Source organism: Peromyscus leucopus, chromosome 22 (genome assembly GCF_004664715.2).
Source record: "Peromyscus leucopus breed LL Stock chromosome 22, UCI_PerLeu_2.1, whole genome shotgun sequence".
Lineage (NCBI taxonomy): Eukaryota > Metazoa > Chordata > Mammalia > Rodentia > Cricetidae > Peromyscus > Peromyscus leucopus.
This window is the reverse complement of record NC_051081.1, coordinates 24,556,081-24,578,208: the sequence shown is the minus strand read 5'-3', so window position 1 is coordinate 24,578,208 and position 22,128 is coordinate 24,556,081. Positions and strand designations below refer to the sequence as shown.

At 43.7% G+C, this 22,128-nt stretch overlaps 1 protein-coding gene across 1 annotated transcript in view; it reads right to left on the bottom strand.

The window, feature by feature from the left end:
- The window catches only part of Thumpd2 (THUMP domain containing 2), a 38,545-nt gene extending 37,331 nt beyond the window's left edge, over positions 1 to 1,214 (bottom strand). The window contains exon 1 of the mRNA XM_028855208.2: positions 1,067 to 1,214. Coding sequence (XP_028711041.1) covers positions 1,067 to 1,195 — 129 coding nt within the window. The 5' untranslated portion in view covers positions 1,196 to 1,214. The remainder of the gene's footprint in view (positions 1 to 1,066) is intronic.
- Between the last annotated feature and the right edge of the window lie 20,914 nt (positions 1,215 to 22,128).

Here is a 22,128-nt window from a genome sequence, read left to right as displayed (position 1 = left end):
GGTGGTAGGACCTTGACTACATCACTGGATTCGCCTGGTTAAGACCATATATTACTCTTGTAGAGGACCCGAGATGGAGTCCTAGCACCTATGCTGGGCAGCTCACAACCACCTGTGACTCCAGCTCCAGGGAGATGAGCCGATGTCTCAGGCTTCCACCAGTACTATGCATTTATGTGCGCACACACATACACACACACACACACAATTAAAAGAACAAAAGAAATAAGAAAACCTCTAAATCCTTGGTGAATGCAGGCATTATTACACAGAGGCTATTCTGGATAAATTACATTCAACACTCTGTTCAATTCTGTAGTGCAATTCACAAATGGCAGTAGTCTAATGCGGCTAAGGCCATTCTTGGTAACTCTCCCGGCTGCACCTGCGGGCCATCGCAGACACTCCCTTTGGGGGCTTCGAACACTTGCACCCCCGGAGGTGAGCAGCTAGCTTGGCTTTAGCAAGTTTTCCCTTTCCAAGAACACATCCCACACGAAAGGACCGGCCTGCCCTATGACATCTTTCCCCTCAGCTGTCCACAACCTGATGAGCACATTCTAGAACTTAGGAGGGCGTTTCAAATCTGTCCACTTGTCACTGCAACGAATGGGTAACTAGGAGGCCAGCAGGAGCGTATTGGTTTCCTAGCTACCGTTACCGCGTGTGTTTGAGGTGTCCTTTCTAGGCTTCAGGGGCAGGCCACACTGCGAAAACCCAACCTCTTCAAGAAAGTTAACAAGACTCAACAACTAAGCCTGGGAAGCACATCTGCATTTATCGTATAACTCCAATGATTGCCATTGCAGAGTTTCTTTTCCAGGAATCCGGGACAAAACCGGCTTCCGTACCCCCTCTGTTGACAACTTTGACCGGACTGGATAGAAAAGAGAAAGGCGCCCCTCGACCCGCTGGATGCTCACAGCAGTCACTGCAGGACCTGGGTGGGAGCCCCACCGCCCGCAGGGATGGGGTGTCCCGGGCTCACACGAGCCTGAGCCCCGCTCTGGCGGGAAAGAGGGATCTGGGGCTCGGGGACCCGGTTGGGACCCGGAGCCCGACTCACCTGCGTGGCCGCCAGCCGTGCGTGCACCTCCCGCATCAGGAAGGGCTCCAGGCCGCGGCCCGCGGTGCAGAAGAACCGGACACCGCCTGCCGCGGGGTCAGCACCCGGTTCGGCCCCGGCCGCCGCCATGGCGCTGCGGCGCGGCCCCGAGACGCGGTCACGTGAGCTCGGGCGCGCGCCCTGGCGCTCTCGGGGGGACGGGGACGCGCACCTTCCAGCAGCGGCTTCGCGGGAGCGCCCCCTATGGGTCATCCTGGAAACGACAGCTCCTTCTGCCACCAGGCAGGGATCCTAGGGATGCCATCCTTAACTGTCTTCACCAAAGACTGGGCCAACCCACCCGGTGAACCGGGGCCAAGAGCAGAAATGCTTGTTTTCCAGCAGAATGTCTTCATGTTCCCGAAACTTGCTACATTTCTTGCCCTTGGCCAATCGTCTAGGTAAATAACGAATGTGCCATCCAGTTTAGTCTACCCGATTTGAGTAACTAGTAACAGTATCTGGACGATTTTTTTTTTAAATCTTGAGTTTTAAAATGAAAAAGAAAATACGATATAGATAGAATAAAATCTATCTCTAATTCGACAGCGTTAAATCAGCCACGTAGTTCCGTATTGAATCAGTTATACAGAAATTGTTAAAGGAATCAGTTATACAGAAATTGTTAAAGGAATGTTTTGGAACATCTCTCCCTCATGGTCCAGAAATGGATGCTGTCTTCCGCCCATGTCCACTGGCTAGCTCGTGAAGGGTTGGGGCAGTAGGGCACATTTCCTCACCGAGTCCTGTCACCTGAGCTTTTCAGAGAGTCAGTCCTAAACTCTCAGACAGGTTCATTTGGTGAGCCACCACAGCCCTCTTTCCAAACAGTTCTTTGGAACCAGCAATGGCTGGTTCCAACATCCCTATACTTTGGGTTCCCATCGCAAGTCTGTGTGGGGAGGACCATGAAGCCCCATTAAGACTCCCAGCATGCGTTACTGAGTGGGTTAGCTCACGGGTACAGCGCATCCAGTTCAGCTCAGTGAAGGTACAACGGCGCTCCGCCAGTCAACAGGCTGTACTGAGGAGTCGAAGACAAGGGCTTAGAAGATGGTCGTGTTGACTGACTTAGGTGCAGGAGGAAGGAGACAGGAAATGCTTTCTGGAGAAAGAAAAAATCACAGGTAAACAAACGAACAACCACAGGCCTTTGCTGACCCACAGCCCCACTTGGAGGATTTGGGGCTGGGGGCAGCAGTAGAAATACATACCTGAGATTGTGTATGTAGCATGGAATCAGGAAGGCAAGAGAGCAGTTAGGTATTAGAGCATCCATTAGGTGATTCAATAAGTAGTCCGAGATAAAGATGGAGAAGCAAGGAAGGGCAGATTCCCAGCTCCAGGCTGGCGCTCACCAGCGATGCGCATTCCTGTGAGGAGCCACGGCTGAGCTGAAGCTGCAGTCTTACAGAGCCAGCTTCCCACTACACACTTCTCTTTCTTCTGAATCTTTCTCCCCTGAGGGCTGTGGGTCAGCAAAAGCCTGCTGTTCATTTGTTCACCCATGGCCTGTGCTGCGGCCAAGCACACCCACCAATGCCCTGACAAAATACTTATCTTGAATTGGAGTTTGGTCTCTACTGTTTTTCTGGGGGTTGCTGGCCTGGACGTCTCTCCTTGTTACTCCTCTTTGCTCCATCATTTCTCCTTCTGAGGATGAGAAGACCGCTCAGTTGGTGAAAGAATTTCTGTACAAGTGTGAGAGGATCTGAGTTTGATCCAGAACTATATAGCTGGTTGACTGTCACAAGAGCTGGAGAGGCAGGATCTGTGAGTTTGAGCAGCCTGGGTACAGTGAGTTCCAGGAAAGCGCAAAGCTACACAGAGAAACTGTCTCGAAAAAAAAACAAACAAACAAAAAAAGCTGGGTCTGGTGGTGCTTACCTGTGACCCAAGCACTTGGGAGGTGGGGACAGATGGATCACTCGGGCTTGCTGGCCAGCCAGCCTAGTCACATGACAAACTCCAGGTCTCAGAGACAGAGATCTGTCTTGGAAACAAAAATTAAAATTAAAGATAGACAACACCTGTAGAATGATGCCTGGGTTGTCTTCTGGCATCTGCATGCATGTGTATAAATGTACATGCACCCATATACACATATATATTCTCCTGCACACAGTATAAATGTACATCAAATAACATATATATCTCCTGATACAAGTGTATAAACACATGAAATAACAAATATTCTCCTGCATACACATGTGTACAAATGTACATGCACCCATATACACATATATTCTACATGTCATCACATTCTTACACACGTGTATAAATGTACATGCACAAACACATATATATCTCAACACATGAAACTACATAATATACATATATATTCTCCTGCAACACATTGTACAAATGTACATGCACATATAACATAATATTATCTGCACACACATGTACAAATATATGCACCCTACACATATATTTTGCACACACACACACACACACACACACACACACACACAGTTTGTACTAAAAAAAACCCAGCCTCAGATGCCTACAGATGGATTTAACTTATCCAGCTGCAGTTTGCCATTTGGATATTACATATTCAACAATCAGGAAGTTGGAAGTCAACAGGAACAATTTTAGAACAGGCAGGCTTTAATTCTTTTTAATGTTTGGCAGTTTCATACATTTCTATAATGAATTTTAGTCATTTTTATCCCACCCCAAGATACACTTTTAAAGTGGAGTTTTTGTGAGCATATAGAGTAGGACATTTGCTTCACAATTTCTCCCTATTTTGATGTAATTATCAATTTTTTTTTTTATTTCAAAGGTGTTTAATGGATGTACTTAGCTATTGGAATGCAGATGTTTTAGGGTATGAGATCCCCGGGGAAAGGATGTTTCAATCATCTGGATACCACACTCACACACTGGCTTACTCTTGGTAGGCATTCAGTCAGTGTGGGTGCTGAACTGGGTGCAATTCAGTGGCGTGAAACGAAAAGAAAGTCCAACCCAGGACGCCTCTGTCAGCTGGGAAGATCGCTGTAGCCACCTCTGTTGGTTAGTTTTGATACAACCTCAAATCACCTGAAAGCCTCGACCGGGGAATCATCTGGATCAGGTTGGCTTGTGATCATGTCTGTGGGGGGGATTGTCTTGCTAATGAACCCAGCCCACTGTGGGTGGCACCGTTCCCTAGGCTGGACCCTAACTGTGTAAGAGTGAAGAAAGCTAGTGGAGTGTAAGCAGATAACAAGCCAGCAAAGGATCCGTTTGTTTATTCTCTTACTTCTCTTGGGTGTGGATGGGGTTGGTGCATTTCGTCTCTTTCTCCGCTTCCCTGTCACGGATCATAACCTGGAGCTGTAAGCCAAATAAACTCCTTCCTCCCTAAGCTGCTTTCGGTCAGGCTGTTTTATCGTGACAACAGAAATGAAATTAGAGCACCATCTGATCGGCAGTGGCCATTGTGTGCAGGCATGGGATAGAGGAAAGGAAGCGTGGTCAACAAGGGAGGGAAGTTGGGGCGCTAAGAGGTAGGGGATCACCACACACCTTCACAACGTTGCTTGCTGATTTCCTTCTCCCTAGCCATCTTATCTGCATGCTCCCCACTCCAGAGCAGTCTGTAACCACAAACGTCCCTCAGAATCACCTGGATGGTCTGTCAGCGCCATGCCTGCTGCTCCCTTTCCTCTATACTGATACAGTTGAGTGGGGTTGATGCCGGGCCTCAGTCTCCCTCTTGCCCAAGAGATTTAAGAACCATCGCTATAGCCAACAGCAGGAGATACTTTTCTCCTTGATAGGACAAGATACATGATGGTAGAAACTTCTTCCTGGTGGACAGAATGACCTAATGCATGGTTCTAGAGGATATGGTCCATATCCTGGTTAGTTTTTATTGTCAACTTGATACAACCTGAAGTCACCTGGGAGGAGGGGACCTCAACTGAAGACTTGTCAGACTGGCCTGTGGGCATGTCTCGGGGGCATTGTCTTGATGCATAATTGATGTAGGGAGCCTCCAACTCACTCTGTCAGTCCCATCTCTACCCAGGTGGGTCTGGGTTATATAAGAAAGCTCACTGATCATGAGCCTAAGAGCAAGCTAGTGAGCAGCACTCCTCTACGGTTTATATTTCAGTTCCTGTTTGAGTTCCTGCCCTGACTTCTCTCACTGATGGGTTGTGACCGGAAGGTATACGCTGACAGAAAACCCTGCAAACTAGAGCATCAGGGAAGACATGACAGAGGTCATGGTGATGGGGAATGCATGTCTAGTGTGGCTGGGCACCTTATATCTTGATGGACCAGGAAACAAAATGGGGCCCCAATATGGGGCCAGGCATGAACCTCAAGGCCTGCCTTCCATGGTCTACTTCCTCCAGTTAGACTCAAAGATTTTACAATTTCCCTGAAAGTACCACCAGTCTATGATCAAGTGTTCAGCTACTGCAAGGGGACATTTCACAGGTAAACCATCACACCAAGACCATCTCTTCATTTTCTATCTATTTCACACTTCTAGGATGTGGTACATAGGGACCCTTGAAGTCAGATCAAGACACCCCAAGACCAAGTTCTTAGCACAAATGAGATTTATTTGAGAGAGAGAGAGAGAGAGAGAGAGAGAGAGAGAGAGAGAGAGAGCGCAAGCAGGGATAAGGGACAGAGACAGGAGACAGAGGACGAGGGAGAAGGGGAAGGGAACAGGGGAGAGAGGAAGGGATATTTGTTCCGGAGGGACAAAGGACTGCCTTAGGATAAAGGGGAGACAGATGTGGCCCATAGGCAAATAGCGGTTTATAAATAGGTAAAAGGGGAAACCACATATTAGGATAAGGTGTTTAATCTTAACTGGGTGAGCCAAAGGGGGCTTTTGATTGCTGAACTTCAATACTTTGATGGCTGGACCTTGGTAGTCAGCATCAGGAGGAGGGATTGACCAAAATAAGGGAATAGACCTTGGTGGCTAGCTTCAGGAATGTAACCTAATTTTTTTTTTTTTTTTTTAGGGAATGAGGGAGAAGGGCAAGGCCTGCCAGAGTCATGTTTGCCATAGCCAGGCTGGCCAGAGTCCCTTCATGGTATACACTGTTCCGTCTGCCTAGAACACTCATTACTTTTTTGTGTTCTTTAAGGTTAATTTAGAATTCCACATCAATGATGCTCTCTCTTGCCCATTTTGTTATATAACATTTTGCTCCTTTATGATCTATTTGTTCATAAATATTTATTGAATACATGGCAATATGTCACAGTATGACAAGATCCTAGCCTTGGAGCAACCTTTAATTTAGTCGTTGGTAATGTGGAAGGGGCTGGATTACTATGAGAGACAAAAAGAATTTTGATGCAATGTAACTCATGTCTGAGAACTAAGGCAAGCAACTGGCCTGACATATGGTAGCCGCTTCATAAGAATAAGTGAAGTTGAATGAATGAAGTAGTTCTGAAGTTCAGTGAGCCTTTGTCTCTCCCACCTTGGAGCATCTTTGCCAAGACCGGGTGACTCCCTACCCTATGAAGTTGGCCTCTTCAAAGTAGGGACGTTTTGCAGCCAGGCTGTAGTCGTGTGATTTAGGCTTTACCAAGGAGACTTAGGTGAGGAGGAGGCTCACAGGACTAACAAGTAATTTGGAAGAAAAAAGATCGCTTCTTTGGGACACCAGCAGAAGTGCCTGATCATCATAGACCATTTTGATTAGTGGGGGCAAGACTGGTAGGAAGATATCGGAAGCTTTGGTTTCCTCGTTCTACTGTTTTCCAGTTTGCCCGGTGATCTGAGTCTCATAACATCTTGTTTTGTTTCCTTTCAAAAAAAAACAAAAACAAAAAAACAAAAAACAAAAGACTTTCCTTGTCCGTAGTCGGATAAAATCAGCATCCATGTCTTGTAACAAAGAGCCTTGACTGCCTCATGGACCTGCTCTTTCTGAGTAGGAGCTGCTGCTAACGTCACTTACTTAGTGCCCCCTCCCCCTCCCCCTCCGCTCTCCAGCCCCCCTTGACTTGTGTCTCTCTTTTTATCTCTTCTGTAAGGTCCATGGAGGAATGACAGACTCCTACCCATATCCCGAGTAATTTACAAACAATAAGACTACAGGGCCATCCTGAAGGTTTAGTAGATAAAGACACTGGCTATGCCTACACACATACGGTAATACTAGTGATAATAACCAAAGGGTTTGAAAATTCAATTGCACTGTGGCATTTTGGCTAAGGCTTAGATGCAGATGCACATCCGTCTGAGGGGCACATTTCAGCTGAGTCAGTCAAAAAGAGAATCAACTTATTTTTTGGCTACAACTGAAAGCCATTTTGGGGGAAAAGCTACCACTGGCCATGAGCACATACTGATTATTTGAACCTCTTATATGCATACGCTAATCACTTCAAATGATGTTTCTCTGAACGTATAGTTAAAAAAGAGAAAATTCAGCAGAAAATGGTTGCCGAAGAAACATAAATACTGTCTGTGGAATGTTGCTTGCTAATTGGTGTTTACAACAATGTACTTCTAATGTACCATTGGAATCTAAAGATGCAATCTTTAAGCTCCCATTCAGAGACAGTTCCTGTTTACATGTTGTCTGGCCTTTAGCTATACAGTGCAGGAAATCATTTTTTAAATGTACAAACACAGTCAAGCATTCCTAGCACCTTTTTGGAATATCGGGCCATGTATTTATTCAGTGCCTATTTCAAAACAGTAAGCTATTTAATGTGATTTCATTTGTTTAAATGCACTTTGAGCCTATAAAACTGTGTGTATAGTTGATAGACCCCTTGAATGCCCCAGTTAGAAGAGAGTAGCAAAATTGTTTCTTCAACGTGTCTGTTGAATGAATGACTGACTGAATCTGCAATTTTCTTCAATTTGGCGGAATGGGCTCTATTGCCTAAATAAAATGAAGCCATTTCTCCTTGCAGTGATGTGCACTTTAACTCAGATTGTTATTTTAATATTCCCTTTCTCTTGCTGCACTTTGGACTGTAGTTGTGTGCATCATTTTCCTTTCCAGTTTTGCTATTATCTCCTCTTTCTCTTCCTCTTCTTTTTGTTACAATGTTAATATATTTATGTGTGCCTCTCTCCCGTCCCCCTGTGTGTGTGTGTGTGTGTGTGTGTGCGTGCGCGTGCCAGAATAGGACTTTGGATCTCCAGACCTGTATTTTTAGGCATTTGCAGGCTACCCAGCTCAGGGAGCCAAATGCCAGTCCTCATGATTGTACAATCGCCTTTAGCCTCTGAGCCGTGGTGTTGCTCCATTTGGCCTCAGACTCCTGTACTCAAGCCATGCCCTTATCTCAGCCTCCTGGGGTGCTGAGATATATTTGTTATATTGGAATTCGCTACATTGCCTGATTCTTTTTCTATTTCATGCTTCAAAGGAAACCACCGAAGTGTACAAAACCGGCAAAGATACTGTATTTTGATACTCCTTCCTTTCTTTTTCCTGTAAGTCTGACTTCTTTATAGTAGGTGGTTATTTATTTTGCATGTTTTTCTCCATGTTGCTTTAAAAACAACAACAACAACAAAAAAAAACCAGCTCACCTCAAAGCTCAAGGAGATGATCTACAAATAAACAGAAACAAGGAAGCAATGTGCTTTATTTTTCTTAAAATATGGGTAGAGCGTCTTCTTTCATGTAAGTGGCGTTTAACAGAGTAAGCTCTGAGCCCCGTACTGGGCCGTCGGCTTCGTTCAGTCAGCTTTATTCCACTCCTGACACAAAGCGCAGAACGCAGATGATGGAGCGAGTGAATTTACTCGCCCCACACTGGCTCACTTCCTCTTATTTTCATTTTGTTGAAGGGTGATCGTTCCTCACTGCCCACATATGTATACGCTGCTCTGAAAATTCGACGTCAGCACGTTGAAATCGAAAATTTCTGATGTATGTTCACACACTGACATATCTTCCACAATTTCCTAAAACTTGAGATTTCATCATTAAACACATACTCTGCATATTTATACATAATGGTATATTGTAAAAGAACGAGTGTGAGTTATTTGGCCAAACAGGAAAATAATTTTGCACAAAATAAAAGCAGACGAGCAGCAGCTTGGGCTGTCATAGGGCTCTTTTTATAAAATGCTTCTGCAATGGGACATAATGGGAGGCTTTGCTGGAACCTAGGTAAACTACTAGATCACAGAGATATTAATACATTTGATTGCTATTTGTAGCTTTAGGTTCCTCCGAATCTGATTAATTTAGATGCTTTTAACCTCTTGCCCCCAAAGCTCCAAAATTTAGTATAGCCAGGCTGAGAAAAATAATCTTTTTGTTCATTTGATTTTTTTTTTTTTTGAGACAAAGCCTCACTTCTTAGCCTGGGCTAGTATGGAACTCACTATGTAGCCCAGGTTAGCCACAAGGTTGTGGCTTTATTCCCTCCTTTGCCTCATGAGTACTGGGATGACGGGTGTGTACACCACACTCAGCTGCAACACCTGACCTGCTCTGACACATACCCACACTCATACTCACTCACACACCCACACTCATACACTCACTCACACACCCACACTCATACACTCACTCACACACACTCACACACATACACTCACTCACACACTCACACACGATGTCCCAGTAGTTTCAACTTCTTTGAACAAGTGTGACTGGGTCAAACAGCAACCACCGAAACCGACTTAGCTTATGAATTTGTTATTTGGTGGTAAGTTCCGACACTGATGTGCTGGGAAGACACACACACGAATGTAGGAGAGATACAGGGTTAGAATTCAGTAAAGCTGCCGTTTCCGAAGATTAGCTAATGGGAGAGATTCCCTGGGGTCAGGGAGTTGAAGAGTCTAAAAGAAGGTTGGTTAATACTCAAATTTGTCTCCTGTGTAGCCGTGTCAAACCCCTTCTAGCGTCCCAAAGCTTCAGCAAAACGAACAAGTGGAACACAGCCTGTGGCCCAAAGAATAGAGGTGGGAAGCGTCCAGGTCACTGATTCTCAACCAGTGGGTCGAGACCCCCCTTGTGGGTCAAATGACCCTTTCACAGGGGTCACATATCAGATATCCTGCCTACCAGATGTTTGCATTACAGTTCATAACAGTAGCATGATTACAGTTATGAGGTAGCAACAACATAGTGTTATGGTTGGGGGTCACCACAACATGAGGAACCGTATTAAAGGGTCGCAGCGTTGGGAAGGTTGAGAACCACTGCTCTAGGTGATACCAATGGTGTTTTGATGTGGAGGCTGCAGAGGTCTCTACACTGAGCAATACTACAGAAGCTAGAAGTCAATGATGAGGCCTGAAGGCATGTGTGGTGGGTCACCAGGGAAGGAATGTACAAGGAGAGGTGCTGGATCATCACTGCTGTAGAAAGGGGTGCAAACCATTGTCACCAACAATAACCCAGGTGCCTTGTGGGTGCAGCTGAATTTATCCCTCACCTGGAACGGAGGGTTTTGTTATAGGTAGGTGGCTAATATTTAAGTGCTTATCATCTCTTACCCCCGTAACTGTTGATCCATCACTCCAGTCCCTACCTGTTCATTTTTGAGACAGAGTCTCATGCAGCCCAGGATGGCCTTGGACTCGCTGAGTAGCCTATGATGATTCCTTACCTCTTCTCAAAAGCAGTGCTGTGGGATGTCTTTCTGTACGCTGTGAAAATGTGTTGCTCTGATTGGTTGATAAGTAAAGCTGCATTGGCCTGTGGCAAGGCAGCTTAGAGGCAGGTGGGAAATCCAAGCAGATATACAGAGAGAAGAAAGGAGAGGAGAGAGAGAGAGAGAGAGACACCAGCTGCTGCTGCCCAAGGAGAAGCAAGATGCCAGCAGACTGGTATCACCATGGCCATGTGGCAAAACACAGATTAATAGAAATGGGTTAATTTAAGACGAAAGAGCTAGCTAGCAAGAAGCTTGCCATAGGCCATACAGTTTGTAAAGAACATTAAGCCTCTGAGTGATTATTTCATAAGCGGCTACGGGACCACGGGGCCAGGTGGGAATGGAGAAACTTTCCAGCTACAAGTGCCAGCAGTTGGAGAAGTTTCGGGCACTCAAGCCTGGGAGACATTTCTTATTCAAGCCACAAGGTGACTGTAACCATCTCCAAGTGTGCCACTCAGTAGTGTCCCCTACGTTCACACCGCTGTGTGTAGACCCTTTGAGTTTCTCTCCATGCGGCATTGGAACTCTGCACACGCGACACGCCTCCATTTCCCTCCCCCGCAGCCTCAGATTTGAGTGGCTTTTTCAAAAAGTTATGCTTGTATTCTTCACCACTCTAAGTTATAGATTGTTCCTAGTGCTTGCCACTCAGCGTGTGCTGAATAAATGCCTACTGGGTGAATTTGAAGTGGAACAGGAAGGGGGCATTGCGTGGAGCGGTGGCATTCATCTATTAAACCGAAGGGCACAGCTGGCACCGTTCTTTACTTCCCCGAAACCCTCTCTTTACAGTTCCTCCTTTGGGTTAAGAATTGGCTCAGACCTGCAGTGTGCAGCCCACCCAGGATTCTCAGGGGTTCCAGTCTCTGGCAGTTTATGGTCCCATTTTAGACAGTGAACATACCTGGTAGCTCTTTTTTTGTTTTGTTTTGTTTTTTGAGACAGGGTTTCTCTGCATAGTTTTGGAGCCTTTCCTGAATCTCGCTCTATAGACCAGGCTGGCCTCGAACTCACAAGATATCCATCTGGCTCTGCCTCTCTAGTGCTGGGATTAAAGGCGTGCGCCACTGCCGCCCGGCTACCTGGTAGCTTTTAAAGATCCAGAATTCCTGTCCCCTCCTCACCTACCCCATGATTCTGACTTGGGGGCCTAAATATTAGGAGTTTGAAACTCTCAATGGGGCAGAGAGTCTGGGGATTGTGTTTTCCCTTGGCAGATGTTTACACCCAGGCTTTAGATCCCTGAGATGGCTCTGTGTGACACATATCTGGAGAATGAAACTTCGCTGGGTCTACTGGAAAACATTTTTGCTTCTCTCTAAAAATACACAGGTGCCCACGGTGTTGCACCCACCTCTTTTTTCTGTCTTGAATGTGCAAATGGTGATTTTGCTATGACAGCCATCTTGCAACCACGAAGCTCCAAGCAAAACAAAATAAAACAAACCCTGACAAATTAAGAATAGAAAAAGAGAAACTTGGCTCCAAGACTGTCCACCCTTTCTTGGTAAGTAAACAGTAAGTGTTACTGCAGTGTAAGCCACCTAGACCATTGGTTTTTAACCTGTGGGTTGCAACCTCCCTGGGGGTCAAAGGATCATATCACAGTGGTTGCAGATCAGATATTTACATTATGATTCGTAACAATAGCAAAATTACAGTTACAAAGTAGCAACGAAATAATTTTATGGTTGGGGTCACCACAACATGAGGAAGTGTATTAAAGGGTCACAGCATTAGGAAGTTTAAGAACTATTGTCCTTCTTTTATTCATTGCTTACAGAAACTTTCTGAATACAGGCAAAAACTGCTCTAGACAAAACTCATAAGCTGAACGTAGATGAAATATTTTCCAAAATCCTGGTGAAAGCTTTGAAACAATTTGCCTAAATGTATACCGGTTATTATACAAGCCCACGCTATTTCACACAAAACACTCTGATGCCAATTATATATTTTTATATATGATATATCTTACATATAATGTGCATCAGTTTTTGCATTTGTTTTCATATTTATATATACCCACTATGATAACATTCCATACATAAAGAAAAATCGGCTATCTAGTTGTTGAACAATTACTTATTATTCATTAATTCTGCACTAGGCAATTGTTTTGGGTAAGCATGTAAAACATATCAGTGAACAAAACAAACATTCGTCCCTTAAAAATACCCACCATACCAGCTGAAGTGAGGCTTCAGGATAGATGGTGTACATGGCACATGTGAAGATTCAGTTTCCTGAGCAAGCATGGGTACATGAACAGACTTCCTGCCTTAATCGATTTGTGTGCAGTAACATAATACCACAGATTAGGTTGCTTATGCAGAAAAGAAATATATCCCTTACTGAGATGGAGGGGCCTTGTTGTGAGGTCTTTTCTTGCTGTATGATTTGAAAGAATATGCAAGCTTAGGTCTATAGTTACTGGGAAAGTCACTAACCTCGTCATAGGTGTCCCACCTCATGACTTCATGTGACTGTAATAGTCCAGTATTGATAAATACCTCAATACACAGCATATGGGCTTTAGGGGACATTATACCATAACAATATCTATATAGAAATTATATTCTAGGTGGTGCATGTTAGAATGGAAAACATTAAATTTTAAAAACATAGAACAGTCTATCAGGTCTGGCAGCACAGCCTGTAATCCTAGCACTTTGGAGGCTGAGGCAGGAGGATCACTGTGGTGATATTTTATTTGTGCTGAAATGTGATATTTTATTTGTATGTTAATAAAGTTTGCCTGGAGATCAGAGGTCATAGCAAAGCCGTAAACAGAGGTCAGGCAGTGGTAGCCCACACCCTTCATCTGATCCCATGGCAGGCAGAGTCTCTGTGTGGTCAAGGACACAGCCAAGGGTGGTGATACACGCCTTTAATCAACCATAGAGACTTGGAGGTCTGTATAGACAGGCAGTGAGGAGGAAGTGATGTGGCTGGGCTTAGAGCCAATGAGAAGGCAGAACAGGAAGGCAATAAAAGCACAGGTTAGACAGGAAGAAGCTTTCTCTCTGGGGAAGCTACGGCATGGTGGTAAGCTAAGGGCAGCCGTGGCTATTCGCTATTTCTCTGATCTCTTCTGCTATTACCCTGTATTTGGCTTTGTGTTTCTTATTTAATAAGACTGTTTAGAAATTCATCTACAGATCACAAGTTTGAGGCCTGTCTGAGGTATATACTGAAACCCTGCTTCTCTCTCTCTCTCTCTCTCTCTCTCTCTCTCTCTCTCTCTCTCTGTCTCTCTCTCTCTCTCTGTGTGTGTGTGTGTGTTAGAGATTAAAAAGAGGTTAGACTTCATGAAGGGAAGAGCACAGTTTACACTTAAATCAGGAAAGGAAGTCAAGCCTTCCCCATGTTCTGTTTTTGTTTGTCTTTCTGAGACAGAGTCCTACTCTGCAGCTGAAGTATGGCCTCAAATTTGTGTCTCTTTTACCTCTACCTCCCTAGTGCTGGGATTACAGGTATGCGTTGCTGTTTGTGTCTGGCTAAGATTTTACTTTTGACCTTTGATACATCTCTAACTACTTAGAGGAAGGCGTGATTATAGAAAATGAAAGATGTAATCTTAAACACGACATTCACTTTCTGAATGTGTAGTATAACTGCTTTGTGCTCTGTCAAGGGCAAAGGATAGTTACAGCTGCTCTCCACAGATAAGGGAAGAAAGAAAAGATTTCCCCAGATTGTGTTGAGATGGTGGGTCCTCTGTCCATCTCATGTTCTCATCACACATTTCAAGGCTTATCATCTTGGAAACCAGAGGTTGACATAAATTTCTGCAGTCCGAATTTGTAGAGTTAAAAACTTTTGGTTTGTTCTGGAGGGTGGCGAGGAAGTTCTCACTGTGTAGCCCAAACTGGGCTCAAGTCTGTAGTATTCCTGTCTCCACCTCTTGAGTGCTGGCATTACAAGCCTGTGCCATTGTGCTCAGCCCAAACAATCATTTAAAAAAATAATAATTAGGGATGAAGAGATGACTCAGCTGTTAAGAGCATTGGCTGCTCTTCTCGTGGACCAGGGCTCTATTCCCAGCACCCACACCGCAGCTCACAGCTGTCTGTAGCTCCAGTTCCATGAGATTCATCACCCTCTTTTGGCCCAAGCAGGTTCTAGGCACACAAAGGGTACACAGACATGCACGCATGTGTTCTAGGTACTGGTGTGTCTGTGAGTGAGCTTAATGAGGCCATGCTCAAGGGGCTAGCTTGTGCAAACAGGTGTCATGTAGGTTTGTTTGTTTCTGGGCCTGATACTATTTCATGAATCCCCGAGGGAGTTGAACATGCTGGACAAGATTAGTGTAACTGATTTTTGTTCTTACCAACGAAACCTAAGAGTTAAATGGATTTTCTCCACCTTAGCACATCTTAAAATAGGTTGTTCCATGCACCTGGGTTTTCTAATTGAATACATCATCCTTTCCTCCTTTTTATTGTGAAAAGAACAAGCAATAGGTATTGGGGAGTGTTAGTGTAAGGTGTGTTACATTCCTTTATATGCTGTGAATATTTATTTAATGATGCAAAGATGTGTTGCATTCTTTTATGTTGCATTTGTTTAACTCTGTGAAGCTGTGTTACTTTGCCTGTCTAAAACACCTGATGGTCTAATAAAAATTTGAATGGCCAATAGCTAGGCAGGAGAAGGATAGGCTGGGCTGGCAGGCAGAGAGAATTAATAGGAGAAGAGAAAAGAGTGGGGAGTGAGAAAAGGAGGGAAGGAGGATTCCAGGGGCCAACCACCCAGCCACAGAGTAAGAAGGGAAGAGAGATATATAGAATAAGGATAAAAGCCCAGAGGCAAGAGGTTGATGGGATAATTTAAGTTAAGAAAAGCTGACTAGAAAAAGCCAAGCTAAGGCCAGGCATTCATAAGTAAGAATAAGTCTCTGTGTATTTATTTAGGAGATGGGTGGCAGGCCCCCAAAGAGTAAAAGTAAAAACAAACAAACAAACAAACAAAACAAACATAAAACTACAAATAGGAGATATAACTGAACAAATATTTAAATACACAGCACAGCTTGTTACATGTAGGCACAGTGTTGAACAGCAATCAGAACCTGCTTATCTTGTATAATTAGGACTTTCTGCCCACCAACAACTTCCCATTTCCCATTTCTCCTTCTTTGGTCCCAAATAGCCACCATTGCTCTCTGTTTCTATGAGTCTATTTTAGGTATGTCTTACGAGTGGAACTGTATGGCAATTGCTCTTTGGTGACTGGCTTATTTCGTTCAGCATAATGTCCTTCAGGTTTATCTGTGGTTGAAGCACACAATGGAGTGATTTGGATTTAGTTATTTTAGTCTGATTCGGCACAGCAGGATGTCACAATGGCAATGTGTTGCTCTATTTGGGGGCAGGGAAGAGAGTAGCAGTAGTGGGCGTTCCTTTGGCCTATGAGTAGGTGCCACCCTTACCATCCTTGGCTTTCTGCCTTGCTCTGGTAGATTTTGTATGAGCTCCCAGTGAAACCTCCCCAACCATGAATACCAACAACGGGAAAGAGACAGACATAGGTGTAAACCTTTCTAGAGCAGTGGTTCTCAGCCTTCCTAATGCTGAGAGACTCTTTAGTACAATGCCTCATGTTGTGGTGACCCCCAACCATGAAATTATTTTCATTGCTACTTCATAACTGTTATTTTGCTGCTTTTATTAATTGTAACGTAAATATCAGTGTTTTCTGATGATCTTAGCCAACCCCTGTGAATGGGTCATTCAACTCCCAAAGGGGTTGTGACCTACAGGTTGAGGTCTGCTGCCCTACAGTCTTCCTCTGAGTATATTTATAAAATCATGTACACAGTTTAAACCTGAGGAATGTCTCTGAAGATTGAACCCTCAACCTTGTGAACACTAAGCATGCATGGCACTATTGAGCTATACCTCCAGCCTGTTTTAAATTACCTTTATATAAATTATTTAAAAGAGCCAATAAAAAACATTTGAAGCAAGGGTACAAACTAGTTTGTTTTTACCCCCACATTGTGGCACACATCTCTAATTCAGCACTTGGAGACATAGGCAGATGAAAATGAGTTCAAGGCTAGCCTGGTCTACTTATCAAGTTCCAGACCATCCAGAGCTACACAGTAAGACCTTGCCTCAAAAACAGCAACAGGGGCTTGTTGCAGAATATTATTTTAAGATGCATTACATTTGTTTATGCTGTGGAACATTTGTTTAATGTGCATTCTTTTATGTTGCATTTGTTTAACTCTGTGAAGCTGTGTTACTGTGCTTGTCTAAAACACCTGATGGTCTAAAAAAGAGCTGAATGGCCAATAGCCAGGCAGGAGAAAGGATAGGCGGGACTGGCAGGCAGAGAGAATAAATAGGAGGAGAAATCTGGGAGGAAAAGAAGAAAGAGCAAGAGAACAAGGAGAGGAGGATGCTAGGGGCCAGCCACCCAGCCACCCAGTCAGCCACAGAATAAGAGTGAAAGTAAGATTACAGAAGTAAGAAAGGTAAAAGCCCAGAGGCAAAAGGTAGATGGGATAATTTAAAGTTAAGAAAAGCTGGCAAGAAACAAGCCCAACCAAGGCCAGGCTTTTATAATTAAGAATAAGCCTCCGGGTGTGATTTATTTGGGAGCTGGGGGACAGCCCCCCCACCTCCCCCCCCCCCCCGAAAAGAGCAAAAACAACCACCAACAGGGACTCTCTAGCCTTGCGAATGTTTGTGATGTGGGTGTTTGATTATTGTCTTTTAGACATACAAGTTCTTTAGGAGGCAGTGAGCAAATTCATCATTAGCTATCCATTTTTCTTAAGAATTGTCTACTTTAGCCGGGCGGTGGTGGCGCACGCCTTTAATCCCAGCACTCGGGAGGCAGAGCCAGGCGGATTTCTGTGAGTTCGAGGCTAGCCTGGGCTACCAAGTGAGCTCCAGGAAAGGCGCAAAGCTACGCAGAGAAACCCTGTCTCGAAAAACCAAAAAAAAAAAAAAAAAGAATTGTCTACTTTAAAGAAATTTACTTGGGGAAGGGGGAATACAATAAGTACAGAAGATCAAGAAGAAAGTTGCTGCTTTAAAAAACTGGCAACAGAGAGCGACAGAGTTTTACTTTCAGTCAAAGCAGGAGTGTGCTTGAGAGAAAAACTGTGAGATGCAAACAGAAGTCTCTGAAGGTGGGGGCCTTCCAGGAACACAGTCTAGAACTGGTAGGTGTCTCATGGAGTGTTTTCAGTCTGTGCTCTTAGGAGCAAGAGGAGAGCAATGGGTGTTCTGTTTGGATAGCTTCATGTTCCGATTTTTATCCTTGAATTACTGTGATGATCTTCTTGTCTGAAGTTTTATGGCACAGAATGAAAACTGTTTATTTTACCCAGGTTTCCACATCTGATACAGGCAAGTCATCTGCTCTCACATCCTGGATAAAGGATGTAAACAGGAATACATCCTTGGGGACAAGTTTGAAAAATAGTCATCAGTGCTGGAGCCTTTTTCTTCTCTAACTATATAATTCTCCTGGTTGTTCCACAGGTTGCATTAGTACTAGAGTGCCTCCAGAACGGAGATTTTTATGGTGTGACAATTTTTTTATTATTCAATAAATGTTTCAGTAAATAAATGTCAGAAAGAAATCTGTGTTAAATTCCAAGTTGCTTCTGTGAATTTGAAAATGAACATACTTATCTATTTTCAGTACAGTTATGCTCAATTCAATAAATCATATTTAGAAATCAAAGAAAATCTTTCCCTCTTGTACCTTAGGAAAAGGTGGGCTGATAGATGAAGTGTAGAACTGTTTACTTTCTAAAGAGGTGTTTCTCAACTGTTTTAGAATATTATTTTAAGATGTGTTACATCTGTTTATGCTGTGGAACATTTGTTTAACGATGTGTGTTACTGTGCATATCTACAACACCTGATGGTCTAATAAAGAACTGAATGGCCAACATTGAGGCAGGAGAAAGGCTAGGTGGGGTTGGCAGGCAGAGTGAATAAGTAGAAGGAGAAATCTGAGGGAAAAGGGAGAAAGAGCAAGAGAATAAGGATAGGAGGATGCTAGGGGCCAACCACCCAGCCACCCAGTCAGCCACAGAGCAAGAATGAAAGTAAGACATATAGAAGTAAGAAAAGGAAAAATACCAGAGGCAAAAGGTAGATGGGATAATTTAAAGTCAAGAAAAGCTAGCAAGAAACAAGTTAAGCTAAGGCCAGGCATTTATAATTAAGAATAAACCTCCCTGTGTGATTTATTTGGGAGCAGGGTGGTGGGCCTCTGAAAGAGCAAAGAGCCAAAAAAATAAGAGCAAAACCAGCCACCCACACTCAACCTTCCTAATGCTGAAACCCTTTATCTACTTCCTCATGTTGTAATGACTTCCAACCATAAAATCATTTCATTGCTACTTCTTAACTGTAACTTTGCTACTGTTAGAATTGTAACATAAATATCCAATATGCAGGATATCTGATACCTGAGCCCCAAAGGGATCATGACCCACAGGTTGAGAACTGCTGTTGTACAATGTCAATCATGAACTATTTCTGCACTGTCATTGCTCACTGGCCACAGCACTGAAGAAAAGACAGCCTCCTAAACATGGGTTTCCTTAACATTTTGAGCTCCAGTCCCCTGTACCACAGACTCCCTGTCTTCTCCCCTACTCTAGTTTCTATATGCAGATCTTCTTAAAGAAAGAAGAAAATGGGTGGAGGAAACCTGGACTCCCTAAATGTTGCTTCAGCTGCTCTGTTAGGGACAAGAGAGTAGGAGAATTCAGTCCCGAGAACACGTCTCCACAGTCATGCTGGTTTCTCAGCTGTAGTATGCCCAACAGATCACCTTTCAAAAGTCTCTTTTGGAAACTTCCTAGGAGCATGCTTAGTTCTTCATCCTATCTCACTTCGTACTCCTGAGAACTATGTGTGTAGCATCATTCGCCTCGTTTTTTACAGAGAAGGAAGCCAAGTCACTGAGCATTTAGGTGACCCTTCCTGCAGACATCCACTGCTATAGCACTGCTCTCACCCAATGCCCAAGCTCTAATCTGCTCAACATCTCTCTCTGTCTCTCTCTCTCTCTCATGAGATATGCAATAGCTATTTCAGTAAATGCTTATGAAAAATGTTCACAGTTGTGTTGAGATATTTTACTGATTTAGACCCAGCATTAAAGATGTGTTATGTATCTGCCACACTTACATGGTTTTTCTTTTTAAAATTTTATTTATTCTTTCCCACACACTGCTAAGTGAATCCATGAGAGTCTGTCTGTTAAAGGGTATCAAGGATTTATTAACATATAAAATGGGGAGAATTATACTCATGGATACAGAACAAAGAAAACAGCCATTGTCCTCCATTCTGTCCTGGGATGAATGGAATCAGCTGTCTCTCCCCAAGAGAGAGAGAACATGTGCACCCCCTCCTCAGTTTTAAGCAGTCACATACCCAGAAAAACCATGCCTCTATTGGGCCAGATACCCCAAGGTCATTGGTGGAGCAAATTCCCACAACATGTAATGTACTTTGTTTATATTCCTCTGTTTTCCTCCCCATCTCTCTACCCTACCACCAAACCTTTCTTATTTTCCTATTCCTGTGATTTTTTGAATGCATTTTCTATGCCCCCTACATTTAATTAGGGTTGCTTGTATGAGCATGGAGGACAGCTAAATGTTTTTTCTTCAGGCTTAATTTTCATCTTGTTTGCATGGCTCTTATACTACATTAGTCTCTAATGCATAGGTTCTCAACCTGTGGGTCGTGACCCCTTTGGGGGAGTCAAATGGCCCTTTCATAGAGATTGCATATCAGATATCTACATTACAATTCATAACAGTAGCAAAGTTATAGTTATGAAGTAGTAATAAGTGGAATAATCCTCTTGTACACCGTAAAGATTTGTCACTCAAATTGGTTTAATAAAATATTGATTGGCCAGTAGCCAGGCAGGAAGTATAGGTGGGGTGACCACATTAAAGATGATGGAAAGGAGAAGGGCAGAGTCAGGAGAGATGCCAGCCAGCCACTGAGCAATCAAGTCATGTAGAAAATGAGGTAACAAGCCATGAACCACACGGCAAAGCATAAATAGAAATATGGGTTCATTTAAAATGTAAGAGCTAGTTAGTAACAAGTCTGAGCTATTGGTTGAGCATTTATAATTTATATTCAGCCTCTGAGTCATTTATTTGGGACTTGGGTGGTTGGGACAGGAAACATCTGTTTACAGTAACAGAATAATTTTGTGGTTGGAGGGTCACAACAACATGAGGAACTTTATCAAAGGGTCAGAGGATCATGGCACTAGGAAGGTGGAGAATGGCTGCCCTAGTGCTATGGCTAGAGTCATATTTTTGTCTATCTATGGTACTAGTCAAGGAAGGTGGCTTTAGTAATGGAGTTGGTGCAGTTTGCAGGGTCATACAGACTCTTTTTCCACACGTGAAATGCTCCATATGCCAGTATTTGAGCTGGTTAATCTTTCAATCTGTAGCAGGTGCTGGCAGGGTGTCTTAGCAGATGAAATATTTTAGGCATTGTGGAACATACACCTCCATCATAACGAGTGAGCTGTTGTCACAACGAGGCAGCCATTGAAAGCATGTAGATGCATGAGGGTAGATGTCCACCAATACAGTTTATCTACAAGACCAGGTAGCCATCCAGCCTGCCCCACCCTTATGTTCTGTCATTTTATTGACTGTCTTTCCGATCTATCAATTTCTATCAGCTGTAATGAATTTTCCCAATAAATTCATAACTTATTCTTGATTGGTTTAACAAAGGTTGTCAGTTACTTTAATGTAGACTAGCATCAGAAGTAAGAGGTTGAGAATATGAACTCCAAGTCAGGCAGCCTGAGCCTGACCTTGCTGACACTCAGTTTCTTCCCCAGTAGACTTTGAGAATGACTGTATTTATCCCATCAAGAGTAACTGAGTTAACACACAGGAGAGTCCTTGGAGTGCAGCAAGCACTTAATAAATGTTAAGGGTTACTGTTTGAGATGGATCATTGTGGTAGTTTGAAAGAAAATGGTTCCCAAAGGGAGTGACACTGTGAGGAGGTGTGGCCTTGTTGGAGGAAGTGTGTCACTGTGGGGGCGGGCTTTGAGGTCTCTTTTGCTCAAGCTTCTCAGTGTGACTTTCAGTTGACTTCCTGTTGCCTGAAAAATGTAGGACTCTCAGCTATTCCTCCAGTACCATGTCTGCCTGCACGCTGCCATGCTCCCTGTCATGATGATAATGGACTAAACCTCTAAAACTGTAAGTGAGCCACCCCAATGAAATGTTTTCTTTATAAGAGTTGCCATGGTCATGGTGTCTCTTTACAGCAATAAAAACCCTAACTAAGGCAGGTTACAGCCATTATACCTTCTTAACGCACTTTTATTCTATATATAACATTTGTATTTGTGCATGACAT